The following is an 18,110-nucleotide window of genomic DNA, read 5'->3' as shown; positions in this document are numbered from 1 at the left end:
ATACATGAACCAACCATGTTAGCTTAAACCTTTAATAATTTGCATTTTAACATCCCTTACTAAGTTGTATTGATCACTTTCTCTGTTTTCATCCCAGGAGGTGCAGTTATGCTCTTGGTTTATGAATATTCTTTTGCCTGGCTTCAGGAAAACTTCTGATTCAGACAGAACAAAGATAACTAAAACACTTCCATTTTCTTAAAAGAAACATCATGTTCCATTGTCCTCAATAAACTTGTGTAAACAGGAAGAATATTTTTTTCCAGAAGAATTTCATTTAAGTCTGTATTCAGAGCAAAGTGATATAAATGTAAAGTATTTTCTCCTGTCAATAAATTAACCCAGAATGATTAACAATTTTTACATTTCTGAATTAAACAAATATTTTGTAATTCATGTTTTTAATTTAGGTCTTTTATAAAAATAAAATGTTTTCTTACAGATATATACAAGTACAGCCTATTGATCTATGTCCTTTTTTAAAGGATTTAATTTTCTGTACATTGCTCCTGAACTTAACAGGTTGAATAGAAAGCTTTAGAGAGAGGAGCTGTGAGACCTGTGAACTAATCTCACAACTGAAACATATAATGTACATTTTCTGAAAAATGTTTATGAATTAATTTAAACAGTTCTTTTACATCTTCATGGAGTACAGGTTTTTGTATGGCTACCCAATTACAGTTGTGGCCTAATTTATGGATATTTGCTACATGAAGTACTAATTGCCATTAAATAAATTTTGTATTTATAACATTTTCCACCACCATTATACCTACAAATAAAATTGATTATTTACATGGATGTAAACTTCACAGCGAGCAGATGTACATTCATTTCAAACAGAAACTTCCTTGAAACGATCAGAAAAACATGTTAATATTTACCATAATTGCAGGGGCAGTGCTATAACCAACCAGAGTTGCTTTTCACAGTGGTTATTGCTATAAGTCCATTGTATGAGTCCATTTCTAGGTTTCACAATAAGCTTGAACTGTCTGATCGACTTCTAAAAACATTTTGTTCAGGTCTTCAAAAAACTAACTTTATACCTAGCTGTGTTTGAACTTTTGAATGACCCTTTGAGCTTGCATATAGAATCATGTCGATTTATTTGGCGGGTTGTTTGATTTAGTGTCCTCTGCTGAAGAAAAGAAACATCCTTCATAAAAAAATGTGGAATTTTCTGCTATATATACATAATATTTGACATTTGATTTATTCTTCAAGTGGCTAGGCATCCTTTAGTTGATGAATATGTTTTCTGGAGAGTCAATTGCAACATTCGGGGAGAAAAGCCTGACACATTAATATGAAAATAAACATGACCATTTTATTTTAATTTACAAAGAAAAATAGTTCCTGTTCCATTAACCAGTCCTCCCTAACACTGATTATTTCTTCACCAAATAACTAAATTTCAATAATTTGCCTCTTTATCTCAATATAATTAATTTGTTGGAGGACGGTTCTTTACGTATTCACATCTCTATCATTATTGAATTTTGAAAAGGGTGCACCAAAGGCAAGACTTCTCAATTGTTATAAGGAAAATTTTACAAAAAGGCTTTTAAAATTTGTCAGTCTTTTTAAACGTTTGAGCATTGATCAGGGCAGCATATTTCAGTTTACTTTTACTAACTCTGTGAAGATATAAATGATTTGAATGATTCATTCTATTCAAAGAGAGAATAAGCACATTAGAGAATTTTCCACTTATCTGCCAGCATGCAATTTATTTTTAGAAGTAAGCTAATGATAGCAAATCCCTAGAACTTAATTTTATTTTGGAAATAACAGTTGTGAAAAGTAGTTGGCACATGTTAAGTGGTTGTACTAATTAATCAATTTAATATTATTGACATCTAGAATTTTGGAGAATCCATTCTACTGAAATATAACTTCTCTGAACAATGATTGCAGCTACCTGCTCCCAAAAAGACCACTTGCCACCAGAATATCTTGATCAAGCAGACATTTGGAACAGTCCAAACCACAATAATTTGATGGGGCTGCAATCAATATTGTTCTATGTCTAAATGTTAGGAAACAGTGGCTTAAGAGGAGGAATGTTTAAGAATCTGAGATCTCTTTAAATGAAATGACTTACATTAAATTCCACTCAGCATTATTCTCATGTGATAAGTAGCTCTTGGTTTCATCATCTCTGGATGGTTACAGAAGTATGATTCGATCCTTATTATGCTTGCAAAATGACAATTATATTACCATCTGCATCCCATGGAAGACATAAATACAGGCATAAGGTGAGGGGTGGGTTTTGTTTTGTCTCATGCCGATTCAAAATCCAATAGCTCACTTGAGAAAACTAAATAAAGTTATTGAAATTGCCACACATCAGGCATTTCCTTTTGTCTGTGTTTATCAGAGCTATCGCTATGTTTGTTCTGATGCTGGGATTAAGACGCTGAATTGTAATTAAATGTGCACTACAATGCAGAGGCTGCAATCGAATGGCTACCTTCTCTAGCTGCTTGAATGCTTTTAAATGGCACTGGTGTGGGAAGGTCGCAACTGTGCGTTGATATTGTGCTGCCAGCCGCATGCTGCCAGCCGTGGGTTGCCATGTAGCTGGAAGCAGCTGCACTGTATGTCATGTAGGGAGATACTTGTGTGGGTGGAGGATAAGGAGCCATAGTTGAAGCTGAAACAAAGCTGCTAACTGCAGGCAAACCATTGGGACCCTGGAAGATAAAAAAAAAAGTTAAATTACTTAAAGTTAAACATCATTAACGAGAATCTCGATATATTCTTTGTCATATTAGCAGAGTGAACCTCAGGTGCAAAAAAATTAAATTGCTATACAACAGACATTAGATGGATGCAAAATTAATCATAAAGCAGAACAACGGATCAAGTGTGGAATTACCCAAAAAATAAAAAACTGGCCACGATATCTTAACCGTGAGCCAGAACTGTATCATTTACGTTCAGCTGGTGCAAATGCCAGTGCATTTAACTACAGTTAGTATTTTAACGTAAATTTTGTATTCTACAAAAAATGGAGAAAAATATTGCTGTACATTAAATATAATTTAATTGTGTTAAGTAAATGTACAAAATAGGCAGATGTGACAACATTGATATTATTTATTTGAGGTATCCAGCAAAAAGATTGCCAGTTTAAAAAGTCGTGGTTCTACTGGCACATGTTACACATTACACGTGTTAATGTGCAATGAGTGTTTCAGCGTCATCAGTGAATCAAAGCAGTTAACACTCAGAATGATATATATATATATATTTATGTATACACATACACATAATAACAAAGTGAAGGCCAGCACAAAGATAAATCGACAATGACAATGATGCTCCGAATGCAGTATTCTCAAAATAAAATGTAAACCCAACACGTACTAACTATACTTTCACGGTCTATGTTTTAAGATGTGTGTGTTGGGAATTGGAATTTATATAGTACGATAAAAATATACAATTCACAAAGATAGCAAGTGTTGGAACTGCTCTAACCCTACCACAACACTACCTGTCTAAATTGCACGTAAATACGGCGATTTAATAATTCCTATCGACATTTGAAAGTGCGCCATGTATTTTTGGTTCTGTAATTAAATTCGTTCATAATAGCTGGTAAATCTATTAAATTTGTTAAATTAAATTCGATATTATACTTATGCCGCTTAACCTGTTAACCTATCTGGAGCGCTGATAAAACCCACAGATTTGGCCTTGAGTGTGTTTTGAGCTTTTTTGTTTAATTTGGAAACTATTTAGGAATGTTCCGTTGTTACCGCAACTAAATGTTCTTCATTTGACAATAATATGTATTATTTGTGTTCCTGGGGTCATATGCTCAATGTCTTTCTATCTTCCGTCTCCCCCCACCGCCGCCCCCTCCCTTTTGTACATTATCATGTTGAGGATCGGTTAACTAATTACTACATTTTAATCAAGATAAGATTCACAATTTTACTGGGTTGCCGGGATAAGGGTAAAGTAAACTCGGTTAAAAAAAATAATTTCTTGCACAGTTCGTATCAAATAATTACTTTACCTATCAATGTAATCATTTTAAAGTTCTCTTCCGGCCCTAGTCCTATTCCATATTCCTACTTTTATAACATACATATAATATTTTCTTTAAAATAACATGCCTCATCGGGACGACTAGTCAACTTTAAATTGAAGGTGCACTAACATCAAAAAGAGATCTTTGTGAAAGAAACCGGAATTGCACGGGGAAAATGCTCTATATTGATCTACTTCAAACTCCCATACTCGTTCCATTAAAAATGTATGTACTGTATTAGATTATAGAAATTTTATCATTATTCACCATAAAGAATTACAGATTATTTCCCCGTAACGCATTTCTTGCCAATTTACTTTATGCAATAAATCATGGATTTCGTCGATTGCAATTGACAATCCCACGGTGGCCAATAAAACAATTAATTGTATATAAATTTCTTACTGTCTACTTTTATTGTATTTATTTTGTTTGTTGTTCTCATTCTGCGATATAGCATTTCGCCCGTCTGAGTAATGGAAAGTTATTTAGACATACACGCATTAAAATACCAACTAGAGAGGACATTGTATAATCTTCTTTATATTTTTAAAGAGGTCGATTTTTTTACCTCGATCTTAATTTTGCAAATTAATTAGAGGTTCCCACATGTAAAAGTCATTGCAATTTAGAATACTAATTACATATGGGTTGTAATTGTTGAAAGGTGTTTATTTTTGTAGTTTGGAGTTCTGTAAACGCTGTAATCTGTCTTGTTGAGAGGAAAGGCAAGCTACAATTACCTGAGTATATTTGACTTCCTGCTCCAGTGGGGACTTGTCCAGTCCATTCACTGCAGACTGGTTTGAGGAGTGGAAGTGACTCCTGTTTATACTGTTCCATTCTTCCACTTTAGTAGGATAAGAAGAACTGTCACTAATGGGAATAGCACCTAACAACAAAAATATTTATATGACATGACTTATATCTGAATACTTGTAGCAGACATGATATTTGCTTCTCTATTTCTGACCAGTGACTCCAGCATTTTGTGCAATTTGGTCCAGACAGCCAGATAAACTTTCTTGGAGAACAATTCAACGGAATTACTCATTTACTCATTTCTGCTAACCCGATCAAGTCCGGTTTACGCATCTCAGCCGTCTGCATTTCAATCGGGTACGTCATGCATTAGTGAGTGAGCAAGCCAACACTTGCACATCAACTTTTCCACAAAGTGCCTTGCTATCACAATTTCAAAACTATTTCTGATGTTTGATACTTACCAATAGTACAGTTTGAAGCGTCAACATCTTTTAAACGCGTAAGCAGCGTTTTCGTTGATTTTAATTTATTAAACTAATTATTAAAATGCATATTACAATACTGTTTCGATTAATGTTTCTAGGATGGCTCTAGTTAGTGTAAGTTGATCTGGTCAGTACTAAATCCTAACCTTTATGTTCATGATTGTTTGTACTGGAAATGAGCTACTAATCCTCCTACTTAAACTTCATTTGACTTTCCCACATCATATCTACAGAATTCATTTATGCACTTTCTGCTCATATATTGCTTTGTAGCCCGAAGCGGTGCATTATTATGTAGGAAATGCAATTGGTGGTTTAATTGTGTGTTTCCTTTCTGACCCAGGACAAGATATTTTGTCGTGATGTTTTTTTAAAAAAACTGGCGTTAGCAACTGATGTTAATCAGTTATTCTTCCACGTTGTTTTTATTAAATACGTGAATTATTTAAAAGTCCTGTAAATTATGCACAGTAAAATATGTTTGAATGCATTCCGGGCATTTCCGGAAACTGGCATAACAATGGGTGCAATTTCCAACAATGGGGTTCATTGGCTTTCATTGTGTGCGCAAAGAAAATATTTATATTGAGATTTAGGAGCGTCAAACGGCTTCCAGCAAACTGGGCCTCAAAATGCTTTATACCTTAATTTCCAAATATAGTATGTTTTGTTTGAGAACCAACGGAATAATATACTATATTCAGCAATTAATCTACACATCAATTTTGTAATTAATCTCGATATTGAGAGAAGTTCTACCAACGTGAATTATCGCGAAAAAAATAATTATAATCGATGTTCTCCCACAAAACCTACGGGGCATAAGTAGCAGACCATTCTAATCAGGAGATCAGTGGGAGAGGAGATAATTATATAAGAAGCGACGTGGCCTTATTTTGTATTGTTGAGTGGGAAAACTGATTTTGTCAGAAAGGAGTGAGCAACATTTAAGTAATTAACGAGAAAGAAGTGTTCAGCCCCCATCTAATGAAAAGTTAAAATTTAACTCGGTAAACGTTTTGAAATTGTTTCGCTTAACAAAGCATGAAAGCGGTTAGAGTGAAGCTTTAGTTTTGCTGTGCTCCAGTGCAGTGGTCACTGATGAGAATGAAAAACGCAGCTTTTAATTTTTACTGATTTCTGCAAAATGATATTATGTAGAGGAACGTGTGGCCAATTTAGGTTTACAGGAAAGAGTGGGGTTAACGACTGGAACAGCTCGATTTCTTTTAGCAAATGGAGAATATTATTTATTGATAAGCCGATTTTGTGAGTGCTGAACTTCAGACAAAAGACGTGTAGTGTTAGCTGCTTCAGCGCGGCCTTTCCTTTCCTTTGCGCCCTTAGAGTGGAGTTCTGCTGCTTACCTTGCTGCTCAATTAATGTTCTGATGCCCAGGATATCGGAGACGGAGTGCGATGAAGGCCAGGTCCTGTGAATTCCCATGTGCGCTGGAATGGCGGGCACACCGGGCGACGACGGTATTTTAGCTGCAGCCGTTGTGATGGGACTAGAATAGGAATAAATTGCATTATACTGAAGAGCCGACTGTGGAGGCGGATGCACCGGAGTCTTGCTTGACTCGTACTGATTCTGCTGGGACAAGTTCCCGATCTTGTTCCGAAGGATTCTGCTGATGGAGCTGACGGAGGGAACGTTGTACTTGTCGCAGACACCATCTGCCAAGAGTCTGTCGCGGATCTCCCACGCAAAAATCCCTGGGTCTCTCTGCTTGTATGCTCGAATGTGTTTGACCACCGTGGGGGTTGTCACTCTGGGCTTGCTCCCACCGATCGCACCGGGCAATATGGAACCAGTCTCGTTGTACCGAGCTAGGATTTTACTGACACAGCCATGTGAAACTCTTAACTGTCTACTGATATCACAAGGTCGGATTCCCAGCTGGGCCAGTTCAACTATCCGCAGTCTAATGGCATTAGGCAGTGGTCTGCCGTTGACAAATACACCTCCCAACTGGTTTACCTCTCCAAACGCTGGCTCTAGATATGGAATAGAACAAGAGGATATATTCAGGGAAAAAAAAAGACAACTGCAGTTTCACTTTACAACACAGCACCTAACCAGGCAGCGGATATTTGTGTTCTCTGAACCAACATCTGACAAGCTCCAGTTTGTTACGATTATGGAGCGTATCCGTCGCCTGGGCCTGTTGTGATGTTCGCATACGCTTCAAGCTCGACCAATATTACAGTTCCTGACACTCTCTAACAGAGGACCAGACACAGTTGATCAAGTTGTGATCACCGTATGAACTCGTAAGAAAACGCTTAGTCGCCAGGAATTTTTATGCGAACGACTTGAAATTGGCACGAGGTTTACTTCTGAGTTAACCTGAAGTAAGACTATTTCCTTTACTCTCCGAAGCTTTCTGTTGCTTTACACACAGCACTGCAGAACCAAATTTAACATGGCATTTTTGAATTGCAATTTTATTCTCTTTCAACAAGTAGAAAATATGTTATATTAATTAAAAGGAATTGAAAGCACCCTGGACACTGAGGTTTATTTACCATCGGATTGCATTTATCTGCCATTTTCATGAAGAGGAACGGACATTCCCGAGAGTATTATTAATTGTACTCTTTCGGTTTACTGCGTTTGTTACGTGGAGCATTTTGCTCTTCCTCTTTCTTCAGCACAGCTCCATACAGGAGTTCATTAACGCTCTAAAAGCTGAACGCTGTAGAAATCGCTTATAAGGTCATCGTCACATATTCGTATGGAGAACAATTTTCGGTATACCACTAGAAGTTCCGTCTACTTGCTAACTTAGGCAATCAAGCATTATTTGATTTATTGCATGTATTTGCAATTGATAAGTGGTTGAAAAATGAATTAGTGCTTGATCATGATCAATTGTGTCTTTGCTGATAGCGATTTAAAATGTACAGAATGAAACTTACTTACCCATGATGGTAGATACAAGAGCGATCCTCAATTCTACTGCCTGAATGTGAAACGCTTACAAACAGAAATAAAATCCCTTGCCGTACAGATTACTCGGGGTTCGCTTGTAAATGCTGCTTAAAAACTGATTTCACCTTCGAAGTTGCCGAAGAACTTTAGAGTATATGTGCGTCCCTTTTTCTCGGGAGAGGTGGTTCGGATCTGCATTTCAAAGCACAGCATGGGAAATGGATTTTACACGCTCTGTCTGTCAATCACCGTGGACGCGCCCGTGACAATGACGTCAGAGGGCGGTAGGGGGAAAATCTCTTTGCGCCATTGGTGGACGGACGTGACCTGGCAACACTACCTGGAGGTTGGTCACAAATTAGTATCGGCCTGACCGACATCTGGCGGTTTCTGGTGGACTGTTAAATGAAAGAAATACTACCTTAGAAATGTTCAATAAAGTATAAATTGTATCAAATTATTGTTATTTAAAATGGAATACTATAGGTCATGCTGTAGGTAAGTTCCCGTTGCAAAGTTACTTTACTGTCCCCCCAAAACATTCGCTAGCATGTTTTTTTTTAAATTAAAGAAATGACAGTCTGAATAAATCATTATGTAATGTTGCTCCGAATTAATATGTCAAGTATGAGCTCGTACGATATAGGTTAAAACAGAAAATGCTTTCATGGTGTAATGTGGGAAGTAATAATCATTGCCTTTCCATAATATATATATTATATATATGTATCAAAATATATAATTTGTAAACAAATACTAATGGTAATGTTTGCATCACGATGTGGTTTGAAATCAAAATATACAGAATATGTTCCTGATAAGAGAGTTGACGGTAAGAGGATTTAGAAAACGCCCTGTCCATTTGTTCCAGGAGTTTGTTCTTGTATTTGACCTTTGTGACATCCGATTCATAAATTACTTTCTTAAATAAAAATAATGGTAAAAGTCTTCTCTAAATGACAAAAATCGGACACCGAACATCAATCCTGGATTTATGTTGTTTCATTGCTGCGAACCATTTCAAAACAAGAAGAAATTTATGTTTTTGAGTTTGTATCTGTTTACCTTTGTAGAGAATTATGCGCCCTAGCTTTCGCGTTTTGAGATGAGTTCCAAACCCACCGTAAAGTAAACCTTGAAGTGGTTTCTGAATTCTCAAAGTTAAAGTACTTCCCTAAAATACTAACTTCGATACTAAATTCGATCTACAGAACTATTTACTACACATGTTCTCGAGGTTTTTTTTGCACCATATGTCCTTTGCACATTGGTGTTTGTCAGTCTTTGTTTATAGTTTTCCGTAAAATTTTATTGAATTTCTATTTTCCTTGTAAATGCCTGCAAGAAATAAAGGTCAATGGGTGGTAACATATTCGTACTTTGATAATAATTCTATTTTGAACTTTGAACTTAAAATGTTTATTTGAACGTACAGGTCAAAATGCTTCATTTTAATTCAGGATAAATATTTATGTAAGATCTCAGTCTTTATTTGGTTATGCAATGATGAAGATATATAACCGTTTCCTGCCAATAAAATTAAGTAGTCTAAAAATAGTGTCGCCTTGTTTCAATTATTATTTTATGTTATTTAATAGATTTGACGGAGAAGTGTATTTGCCCTTTTATCTACTGCATGCACCAATGTATCAAAGATATCAACTTTAATGATAGTAACGGACAGCTCAACCTACCAGCCTCTGGTACAGTATCTTATTCAGTTATCAAATGGCATTTCCGTTCTACTGCTTGTCTTTGATATTGTACAAGCTTTATTGTAATCCGGTAAAACCTTTTGGCTTCGTCTTTATTTTTGTCTTCATTTCTTTTCCATTCTGATTATTTCCGCAATTTCTTTAGGACATGTTCTTATTTCTACACTTCGTCTGTATAGGCCGCGATTCCTGTTTTATTCGGGGCTGCTTCGTTACCCGATTTCATCCTCTCTCTCCTTCCAATCTGTGCGCCGCATGTGAGGCTGGAACCCTCAGTGTGGGAAGAGCTCGTTTGCACAGGGCTAGTCTCTGGTGGAAAAGATAAATGTTTACCACAGCCGTACGTGCTTAACTTGTTTCCATTGAGGTGCTGAGTGTGTCTTGAATAAGAAAGGTCAGATATACACTGGCCCATTAAAGAGCAGAGGAGCTCTAACGGGATGAATCCGCAATTGTTTTCCCCAACAAACGTTAAATCGTTTTCAGACTGACCGTTCCATTTCAGAATAAGTTTGTTTAAAATGCAAAATGCCTTCATATAATTAATTTCGCAAATTTGTCTTTTATTCACGAGTTCCTCTCTTCAAAATAAATGTACTTTCAACGTTTCCAGTTTTGATCTGTTATATTGCTATGAACATTTGCATCAAATATCTTAATTCGAAATGTAGTTTCCTGAGTTCAAACTGCTTATTATTACCTACTGCTGTTCAATTACCAATGGATTATCCTTCAAGATTTAACACTCAAATTTCTTAAGGAGTAAAATAATCATTGACAATTAGTGTCATCAGGTAAAATAATAATGCTGATGAATTTCATACTAATGTTTGATATTCCAAAATACTGAGTTATTTATGTCTTTTTACACCGAAGAACAGATTTGCATATTATTTTGATTTCCTTACTCAAAATAATTCTGATTCTTTTTCTTGAGAAAATTAGGATGTCATTATCAAAAAGACAAAGATGTTAGTTTTCTGTTAGGTAACGTATAAAATTAGATATAAACTAAAACAAGCAGATGTCACACTTTACAAAGTCACTTTTTGATCCAAAATTGTAATTGACAAATGTTTAGTGTGCAATTCTTCAAGCTATTGAAAAACTGAAATAAATGTACTTCTTTTTAAAGTTCAAAGTAAATTTATTATCAAAATAAATATATGTCATCTTATACAACCCTAGGGTTTATTTTCTTGTAGGCATACTCAATAAATCCATAATAGAATAATAACTATAATGAAAGACTACAGCAACTTGTGCTTTCAACCAGACTGCAAAAGACAGCAAACTGTGCAAGTGCATGAAGACAGAAATGAAAACAATCAATAAATAAGCAATAAGTATTGAGAATATGAGATGAAGAGTCCTTCAAAGTGAGTCCATAGGTTGTGGTTGCAAGTTTTGGTGTTAATGATTTTGAAGAAATATTTGCAAGATGTTCTTTACTATTGAGTTAAATCTATGGTGATCTAACTTTTAAAAATAGGTGTGAAGAACCGTACAAACTCTTACCGCCTCTTCCTGCTTAAATAAATAATATCTGGCTTTCAAAAAAGAAAACAGGTAGAACATCCAGAATGCTTTGTTGCATAACATAGTTAGGTTTCTAACTTCAGCTATTCGGGTAATGTGAAAGGGGAAGTGAATATATCAGAAGGTTACACTAAATGTTAATTTTTATCCATTTACAGGTAGATACATAACAATCATATTAGTAAAACATTTTCTACAACCAAAACAAGTTCAGATGATCTGAAAACAAATAATTTTGAAGGGCCTAATTGCATTTTATATTCCATGCATAATAAATAAAGTAAATAATTTCATCAGTTTTATTGAGATGCATTCATATCAGGGCTGTTACTTTAACAAGAATTTATTATAAAGCTGCCTGAAACGGCAACAGCTTATCCTACCTCTCCAGTTTTAATCAGTGTGTGCGTGATTTGTATCTCAGTTTAATTTGTCTGCTTAATTCTTCAAATTCTATTCATCTCAGCCTTGAAAACGTAATCAATGTATTGTCATTTTATTGGGAGAAAATTCCAAGTAGTAAAAATGTATTTCCAAATTTCAGTCCTAAACAGCAGCAACACCTTGTATTTATGTGGCACCAAATATATGATGAAGCATTGTAATATTTCAGAAGTGCATTATGAAACAACATTTGAGACTTAGTCATGTTGGCAAATATTAATGCAGAATGCTGAGGGCAACAAATTCCACATCTCAGGGTTTTACCAGATGAAAGCTGAACCACCAATACTTCAGCCATTGAAATTGGAGATGATGAGGAGATCAGAATTGGTAAGGCTCAAATATCTGGTTAATGGGGTTGGAGAGCAGCTGGACTGTGGTGGCTAGAGGTGTTTATGGAGTCAGGCAAGGGTGAGACCATGTAAAAAAAATAAAAGACAGAGGATTTTTGAAATCTGGTCACTTGTTTCACTTCTCTCTCAATTAATCTAAATAGTGATGTGGAAACCTGGCTCTACTTCACTGCAAATGACAAGTTTTCTGGTTGTCTTGCCTCTTGATGCTTAAGATGAAAAACAGATACAGATTTTAGCAGAAGAGGGCAGCAGAAATTTGTAGGAAGGTAACTTTCACACCTAATTTTAGCATAAAAAAAGCTTTAGAAATAATTCAATAGTCAAGTATGACCTGTAAATATTTCCTCAAATTAAATGCCAAATTCCTCAATTTGTGCTTATTCAATGGAATTATCATTTTGAAGATCACCGTTTAAATGCCCTTCATTTCCCAGATCACACCCACGTACATTTACCCTTCTTGAAAGCCAGAGGCAAAAAAAATCGAATGCAAGTTGAGCCTGATCTTTCAAATATCGCTTAGCTCAATAATATACACTATCCAAAGGAAAGTTATTCATATCTGTTCATATTTCATTGAATACCCCTGTACATTTGTATTTCGGTTCCTACAAGCTTCAAGATGGTGTCTTTCTTAACTAAAGACGTTTTAAAGATTTTTTTTATAATTAATTGGATTTATAAATTATTTGCGTACATGTTAATTGGATGAAAGTCAAATTCACAATTTTTACATTACAATTATAATGCTATAATCTGGGAAAATGATGTTGTAGGGTATGTAAACAGAACGAGATCCCCTAAAATAAAAGCGTGTATTTAAAGTGTAAACAGTGAGATAAAGCGTGTTACAAAATATTTGCTACGCCAGCCATGTGATCTGCGGCGCATATCAAACATATTAGTGCTGAGTATTAGACACGAATTACCAATCTCGCCATTTCAGATGAACTGTTTTACAAACTGGAGGCAGCGCAGCAGAGATAACTTTCTTATTGCCATAAATGCCCCGGTTAATTAAACAGTACAACGATTTCAATCAGCTGGCCCATCGCACAGAATAAGAGTCAGGAGGATGTTGTTACAATTACAAATTCACAAAAATGAGCCAGAACACCCCACAATCAGTTTTTTTTCCCAGGTTAATTAAAAGGCTAAACTATCGTAACATGACGGCATGCAATTCGCATATTATCTCGTGGTCTGTGGGTGCAAACTGCAAAGAATGTAAACTTTTTTTCGATTGGGGGCCAGTAAGTGATTGTATACGTATTCTCTTGATAAACTCATAAAGCATATTTTCATAATGCAGATTGCGTTAATTAAAACAATACATAGTGCATCATACAAGCCCCTTCGTTCTTGGAATGAATACGGAGAGTATTGTGAAGCGGCTTTGAAAATACAAATTCTCTTTTGTATAAAAAGGTGGAAAATGCCCAATTGCAATGACGCTGCTTCTCAAGTTCAACGCATAAGGCCTGGAAATTATCTGATATTTAAAATGCAGGCAGGATCTTGTTTGTTTTCTAGAATTCGTAATTTATTTCTTGTATTCACATCTTATCTTCATTTTTGAATTTAATACAAATATGACTACGTCGCCAAGGACCTCTCTGTAAAATTGAAATGATGTTGCGCTGCACTTATCAGAGATTATGAGCTTAATTGTTGCTGCAATTACCAGGAACCTACATCAACTGGTTCATGACTGTGACTCTACCAAATTAGCACAAAACCTTTCTAAACGCTCAATTTGGATCCGGAAAGAAATGTAGTGTAACTCGGCATGTGTCTTTACCCTGCGTATATTTTTGAGGCGAGTCGAATGGCTTGAAGTCGCCAGCTACTGAGGACGTGTTAGAAAAAAACCCACAATCTTACAAACAAATTATTTGCCATAAAATAGTTATATTTATCTATTACCTATAGTATTTCAAACCCGGCCAAAAATCCGTTTTCAATTGGACATGTACAGTGTGTTACATACATTATTTGCCACTTGTAGTTTTCGTGATTCAGTTAATGGCCTGGACCAAGCTAACTGACCGAATTCCATGCGTTAAGTTACAGCTTATAGAGTTAAAGAAGGAAACTCTTCAAATTTTTCTGCTCAAAAAATTTCTGTTGTAAGAATGTCGTTCGAACTGGTTATTTGATGCTTTTCAACCAAACGTTCCATGTGCTGAACAGATCATATTGAACTCATTACTTTTATTTCTGTCATTTTAAAAATCTGTTGATTTAGCTAATGTTTGGACATATTTTTTCAGCAAATGCTTTGAGCTTGTTATTCTTCTGGCACTAAATTTAAAAGAAATTAAGACGTGTTTCTATTTACAAAGACAGGAAATAAGTTCTTGAAAGTAAGTTTTGTGGAATTTGTGAATAAGATAAAACTGACTTTCGAATAATTAAAATGTTCGTTGTTCTATGGACGTTGCATTGACACTTAGTGTAATTACAACTTGTTGTCACTGGTAATCTCCACAAAAACTTACATTGTATGTAAAATATTACAATCCCATATCAGCGAAAGAAAATGGAACTTAAACGACCATACCTAAAATTTTTCACCGTACAATTTAGTCGCATTGTTTATATAATGGAATACAGTACGGACACAGAGGGAAAAAACACATGGAAAACATATTCCAGAGAAAACAAAAGTATATCAATTGCAAATATACAAAACCTCGATATTTATGCAGTTGAAGATTTTGCTATGTAATCTCATACGGAGTAAATTAGTTTTCATAATATAATTGAAAGAACCCCAGTAATTTAGAACACAATTATATGGTTATATATTTATTAACTGCTTCTATGGAACCGAATTTTTAACAGAAAACTTGGCTTATTAAAAATAACCTAATGGTATAACAAAATTGTGAAATATATATAATTTTATAAATGATGACATATATAATATTCCAAAACTAGGAATGCACTTTATCGTATACGTTGTTCAATTTGTTCAGATTTATTTTTAAATTAAGTAAACTAAGTTACTAAGTGCGAAATAGACAAAACTTCCAGCCAATAACACTGATATGAGAGGATCATAATTAAAAATAAATTCGCGGAGTGAACCTATTGAAGTTTTCAAGTAAGAGCTAGAGAATATGACTTCTTGAAAATCTTGCATTTCCTCCTCAACATCGCAAAGGAGTAGAATAGGAAGCTTAGTATTCTGTAAAGGTACATCAATATTTTGGACTATCCAGATTATATTGCTATGTAAATTTGAATTACGTGTCCCTTCCTCACTGACCCTAACGATTATTTTGTTTTTTTCTCTCTCTCTTTGTATTTACACAGTTTGTTGTCTTTTGCACACTGGTCGTTTGGGGTTTTTCATTGGGTTTCTTTATATTTACTGTGAATGCCCGCAAGAAATTGAATCTCATGGTTGAGTATGGTGACATATGTATATTTTGAAAGTAAATTTATTTTGAACTTTGAGGATCGATTTTCAGCGAACCTTCCACGACTTACTGGAAGCTTATTTACCCAAACGACTGCCCTATTATTAAATGACGCTGTATTAACACGCTCGCATTCGACACCCCATGCTTATTTTTATCGCTCCTTTTAAATAAAAGATGTTTATGAATTATTCTAAATGATATTGTCGTTGGAATTATCGAGACATATCCTCCCTTGCACAACCGTTGCTCACTCCCGCGATCATCAGCGTCAACTGTTTTTGTTATTTTCCCTCTCTTTTTTGAATATGTAATTAGATTTTTCTTAAACTATCTCATTTTTTAATTGAAAATCATCTCTACCGTCAATTTTGTTCTAAAACCGCAGAATTGGCTTGTTTCCAACGCGACGTTTGAGTTGAAAGAAACCCTGTCGGGATCTGGCGCCACCTCCCGATTACAGCTGGCAGGTAAGGAAAAAGAAATAGCCGTTCCGTATTATCAGCATCCATCGTAATAAGTGCAGAAGTCATCGCACAATCTAGTCAAATGATTTACAATGTTCACCAGTACCATTTATCATTTCCTCAAACCATAATATTAAAAATACTGTCAATCGGTACCAGATATGAATGATATTGAAACTGCTTGCAATGCAGTGAACAAACTATCAACTATTTTTTAATAATTTTGAAAATAAGTATTAGTTTAATAGAATAATGAATATATAGACTATGAAAGACAATTGGAAATCCAAAGAGGACCACCCATTTCTATCCGAGACAATATTCGTTAGTGTCTATTCTACGTAAATTGTTCAAATGTTCCTTTCTATGACTGAATAACACGGCAAGGCGACGTTTTATCAGAATAGCTGTATTGTAATTATTTTGCCTTTTCAACGACAATTTGTTTTTATTTAATGAATTAGAAACAAGGCAAGGCGGCGCATCTAAACTCATATATTTCGAAAATTTCGGATGGTCATTTAGCTTGGTGTTTCAGAGTTTACCCAAATTCCGATTACGTGATCAATCTCAAGAAGCTTGATTTGCTATTGTTAACACCATAATTTTTTTTTAAAAAGCCGTAACGCGTTATTTACTTTCACCAAATCTTCACCCACACCCTTTTATTCTTGTGAGATGCTGGCACCACTGTTATTCAGTACTAATAATTATCTTCCTTCGCCAGTTTGAAAATCGTATTTTATCGCAGAATTATATTGATATTTAAACTTAAATCGCGCGGTTGAATTATTTCGATTTAATAATTGTGAATAAATGTGATGCAATATGGATAGAAGCAACAATATATTCAGCTTAGTGCTATGCAGGTGATTGTACGGAGGTGTACGTAACACTTATATTGAAGTATAAGGCCATTCATTTTAATTATGTATTGTAAAGGGTTGGGAACTGCTTCTGCGGCTATTTATCGGCAGACGGAGAAAATATCGCCGGACCAATTGAGAAACATTTTCTGCAACGCCCTTTTAAAACTCGTTCATCAATAACACAATCGTGTTATAAGCTCATATTTGGTATCTTCACTATTCTCCCTCAGTAGGATATAGACTATGTGTACGATATGTTTATGGTTATAGAACATTAAGAATATATGCGCACGAGGGTTATCGTGTTCCCATCTCCTTCTCACAGTATACTTATAGACCAACACTATATCTGCGCTGCCTCTTTTCTCACCGCTTACTACTTTAGAACGCTGCATGTTGATGAAATTTGAAAAATGATTGTTTTTGAAGTGATGAGTTCGCAATGTTACGCCTGGTGTTTTTGATTTTAAATCGGCCAACAGAGACATTTATCGCCCACTGCAAAGTATTTCAAACACATTTTAAGTCTTTCCATATGTTCGATTTTTTAAAAGATCCACGTCTTGACAGTATTATGATAATTGTAAATCGTTCTATATTTTCTGTTGTTTGAGGGGGACTATTCAGTTTTTCGGTGTTATTGGTAGATTATTCGTTTGGATTCCGATCAATTACATATGCTGAATTCTTCAATTTATTTATTTGCCCGTCAGAGAGAGGGAAAAAACAAGCGTTTAAGCGTGGTCCATTTTTTCCTGTGCTGTCGCTTTCAGAATGATGCTTATAAAGACAACACCTGAAGAACTGTTGGAACTAAGCAGAACTTTGCCACCGCTGTTAGATCGTACTTGAATTCAAACTCGATGGGAATTCCCGCCTGTTCATGTTTACATACTCTAAAAAGTTTATAAACAGCCCAAAAGCTTTTCAGGATGCAATATCCATTTTGTTGATGCCCTTTAGAAGCTCGGTAAAATGCGCAGTGTTTAGCCGGTGACACGAAATGGCCACAGAAACCTGCATTCAGCACCCCACGCAGGAGCCGAACTGA

At 35.3% G+C, this 18,110-nt stretch overlaps 2 protein-coding genes across 10 annotated transcripts in view; one reads left to right on the top strand and one right to left on the bottom strand.

Annotated features, from left to right (window-relative positions):
* Window positions 1–1,752, top strand: part of slc25a21 (solute carrier family 25 member 21) — a 455,579-nt gene extending 453,827 nt beyond the window's left edge. For 3 of the 8 annotated variants that reach the window (XM_063049977.1, XM_063050023.1, XM_063049993.1), the window contains one exon: window positions 98–1,747. In XM_063049977.1, coding sequence (XP_062906047.1) covers window positions 98–159 — 62 coding nt within the window. In that variant the 3' untranslated portion in view covers window positions 160–1,747. Of the gene's footprint in view, window positions 1–97 lie in introns of all 8 variants that reach the window. The other 5 variants (XM_063050003.1, XM_063050019.1, XM_063050009.1 and 2 more) reach the window with 5 other exon arrangements.
* On the bottom strand, window positions 1,067–8,419 carry pax9 (paired box 9). Of its 2 annotated transcripts, XR_010018209.1 has the most exons (5): window positions 8,233–8,419; window positions 6,672–7,304; window positions 4,798–4,946; window positions 2,111–2,705; window positions 1,067–1,141 (listed from the first exon to the last, which is right to left on the bottom strand). XR_010018209.1 is itself a non-coding variant. In XM_063049963.1 (4 exons), exons 1-4 carry the CDS (start codon window positions 8,234–8,236, stop codon window positions 2,451–2,453), a joined length of 1,041 nt encoding a protein of 346 aa, XP_062906033.1. In that variant the 5' UTR covers window positions 8,237–8,419; the 3' UTR covers window positions 1,917–2,450. The 2 variants fall into 2 exon arrangements, 1 of the variants encoding a protein (XP_062906033.1); XM_063049963.1 differs by lacking the exon at window positions 1,067–1,141 and having other exon boundaries at window positions 1,917–2,705.
* Window positions 8,420–18,110: the final 9,691 nt, after the last annotated feature.

Source organism: Mobula hypostoma, chromosome 1 (genome assembly GCF_963921235.1).
Source record: "Mobula hypostoma chromosome 1, sMobHyp1.1, whole genome shotgun sequence".
Taxonomy (NCBI): Eukaryota; Metazoa; Chordata; class Chondrichthyes; order Myliobatiformes; family Myliobatidae; genus Mobula; species Mobula hypostoma.
This window is presented reverse-complemented; position numbering and strand designations above follow the sequence as displayed.

Coding starts and splice junctions, on each gene's coding strand:
- pax9 (XM_063049963.1), bottom strand. Junction 4,947..6,671: donor AACATTAATTGAGCAGCAAG/GTAAGCAGCAGA, acceptor TTTTGTTGTTAG/GTGCTATTCCCATTAGTGAC. Junction 2,706..4,797: donor AGGAAGTCAAATATACTCAG/GTAATTGTAGCT, acceptor TTTATCTTCCAG/GGTCCCAATGGTTTGCCTGC.